Source organism: Papilio polytes, unplaced genomic scaffold, assembly GCF_000836215.1.
Source record: "Papilio polytes unplaced genomic scaffold, Ppol_1.0 DF823934.1, whole genome shotgun sequence".
Classification (NCBI taxonomy): Eukaryota; Metazoa; Arthropoda; class Insecta; order Lepidoptera; family Papilionidae; genus Papilio; species Papilio polytes.
The window spans coordinates 6198-7796 of record NW_013525270.1 but is presented as its reverse complement, the minus strand read 5'-3'; the positions used below and the strand labels follow the sequence as shown (position 1 = coordinate 7796).

Below are 1599 nucleotides of genomic sequence, written 5' to 3'. Positions count from 1 at the left end.
AAGTACTGGAAAAGTTGTGTAATTTGTAATTTAAAAAATGTCTATTTATCTCGTACGATAAATTATGTTGATTAAAAATGTCGCCTTATAGGGAATTCCTTCGTATGGGCAACCCATTGAACTGCCTCGCGCCGGAGCCCGGCCAGGTGTGCAAGCCCGGCGGACCGGTACCCCTCACTAGGATCAAGACGCTCGTCTCTATGACAACGCCCAGAGATTACAGGTTTGTACACGTCGTCACTTTAAAAATAAATTATTTCATCATCATTATCAGCTTAGGTTATCTACTACTGAACGTAGGCCTCATAAATTATTTCAAAAAACTTGCTTTTATTTGTGTATTTTTGATAGATCTCAAAACTCATGCACTCTGCCGCCGTTCGTGGAGTTCGATATGTCAGCGGAGGGTTTCGGCTGTCTTTACCTGCCCAGCATCGCGCCGCAATCCGCTAACCTGAATGCACTTGGCACACAAGACACTACCACATTAGGAGGCATCGGATCTGGTATTATAAACTATTTAAATAATAATAACACCAACACAATAAAAATATCTTTTCTACATTAATAGTAGTTAACTTTTATCTTGTAAAATCAATGACCACTGTTTATGCGCCTACTCATTTTTGCATAGCAATTACGCGCCGCAATGGTTTGCTTGGCGCTTTAGTTTAAGTTTCCGAATATTGCACCTATGTGTCATTCATGGTTCACATCTCATTTCTTTCATTTCCAAAAAATAATTCCCACTGGACACATAAATACTCAACAACAACATTGAATTACAGTAAAGTAACCAAAAATGGTATGGTCCTTGTATTGCGGTGAAATTTAAATGCATTTTGACCTGATATAAAATGTTTCTATCTAGATGATCTTCAAGCTAATTTTGTTGTAGGTGATCGCGTATTTCCCCCGCAAACTGGTCTATCGTATTCAACGTGGATATGCGTGGAGAAGTACTCGGACCCACGCACGGACCCGCACTGCGTGCGCCTGCTGACGCTGGTCCGCAACGTGAGCAGCGGCCGCGACGACCACCTCGTCTGCCTCGCGCTGGTACTCTCCGCACGGGATAAGGCCATCATTGTCTCCACGCAGGAGACGCTGGTGCCGCATAGTCAGTATACCGTCAACTTGTGTTTTTTATATGCGAAAAGACAAAGATAAATTCTGTCACCTGCATACATCCGATTTTGTCTGAAGTTTAAGACCGATAAGGGATTGTCTAAATTGAAGATTTCACTACAAAACACCCGTATTAAAAATGTTTTGTTTCTTATTCATGTTTTAAAACATGTATTGGTAAACTTAGAGTATTTGTGTCTAGTAATATCATCATGTATTATTTATCTGTGTTAGTTTGTGTGTTCATTGTTAGTTAGTGAATTGATTGTTAATTGTTTACAGGTACATAAATAATGGGTATTGTATTGTGTTTATATTTTGTTAATTGTGTATGTGCAGACGTGGGCGAGTGGGAGCCGGAGGGCTCGGGCGAGTGCGGCGCGCGCGTCTGGTGCCCCGACTTGCAGCACGAGGGCCAGTGGCACCATTTAGTGCTGGTACTCAATCGTGCTGTTTTGAAAAACTCTTCAT

The 1599-nt window shown here is 41.6% G+C and overlaps 1 protein-coding gene across 1 annotated transcript in view; it reads left to right on the top strand.

Moving 5' to 3' along the window:
- The window catches only part of LOC106101945 (WD repeat and FYVE domain-containing protein 3), a 16009-nt gene that overhangs the window by 8375 nt on the left and 6035 nt on the right, over positions 1-1599 (top strand). The window contains exons 16-19 of the mRNA XM_013281335.1: positions 92-223; positions 352-506; positions 899-1120; positions 1468-1592. Of these exons, the coding sequence (XP_013136789.1) occupies positions 92-223; positions 352-506; positions 899-1120; positions 1468-1592 (634 nt within the window). The remainder of the gene's footprint in view (positions 1-91; positions 224-351; positions 507-898; positions 1121-1467; positions 1593-1599) is intronic.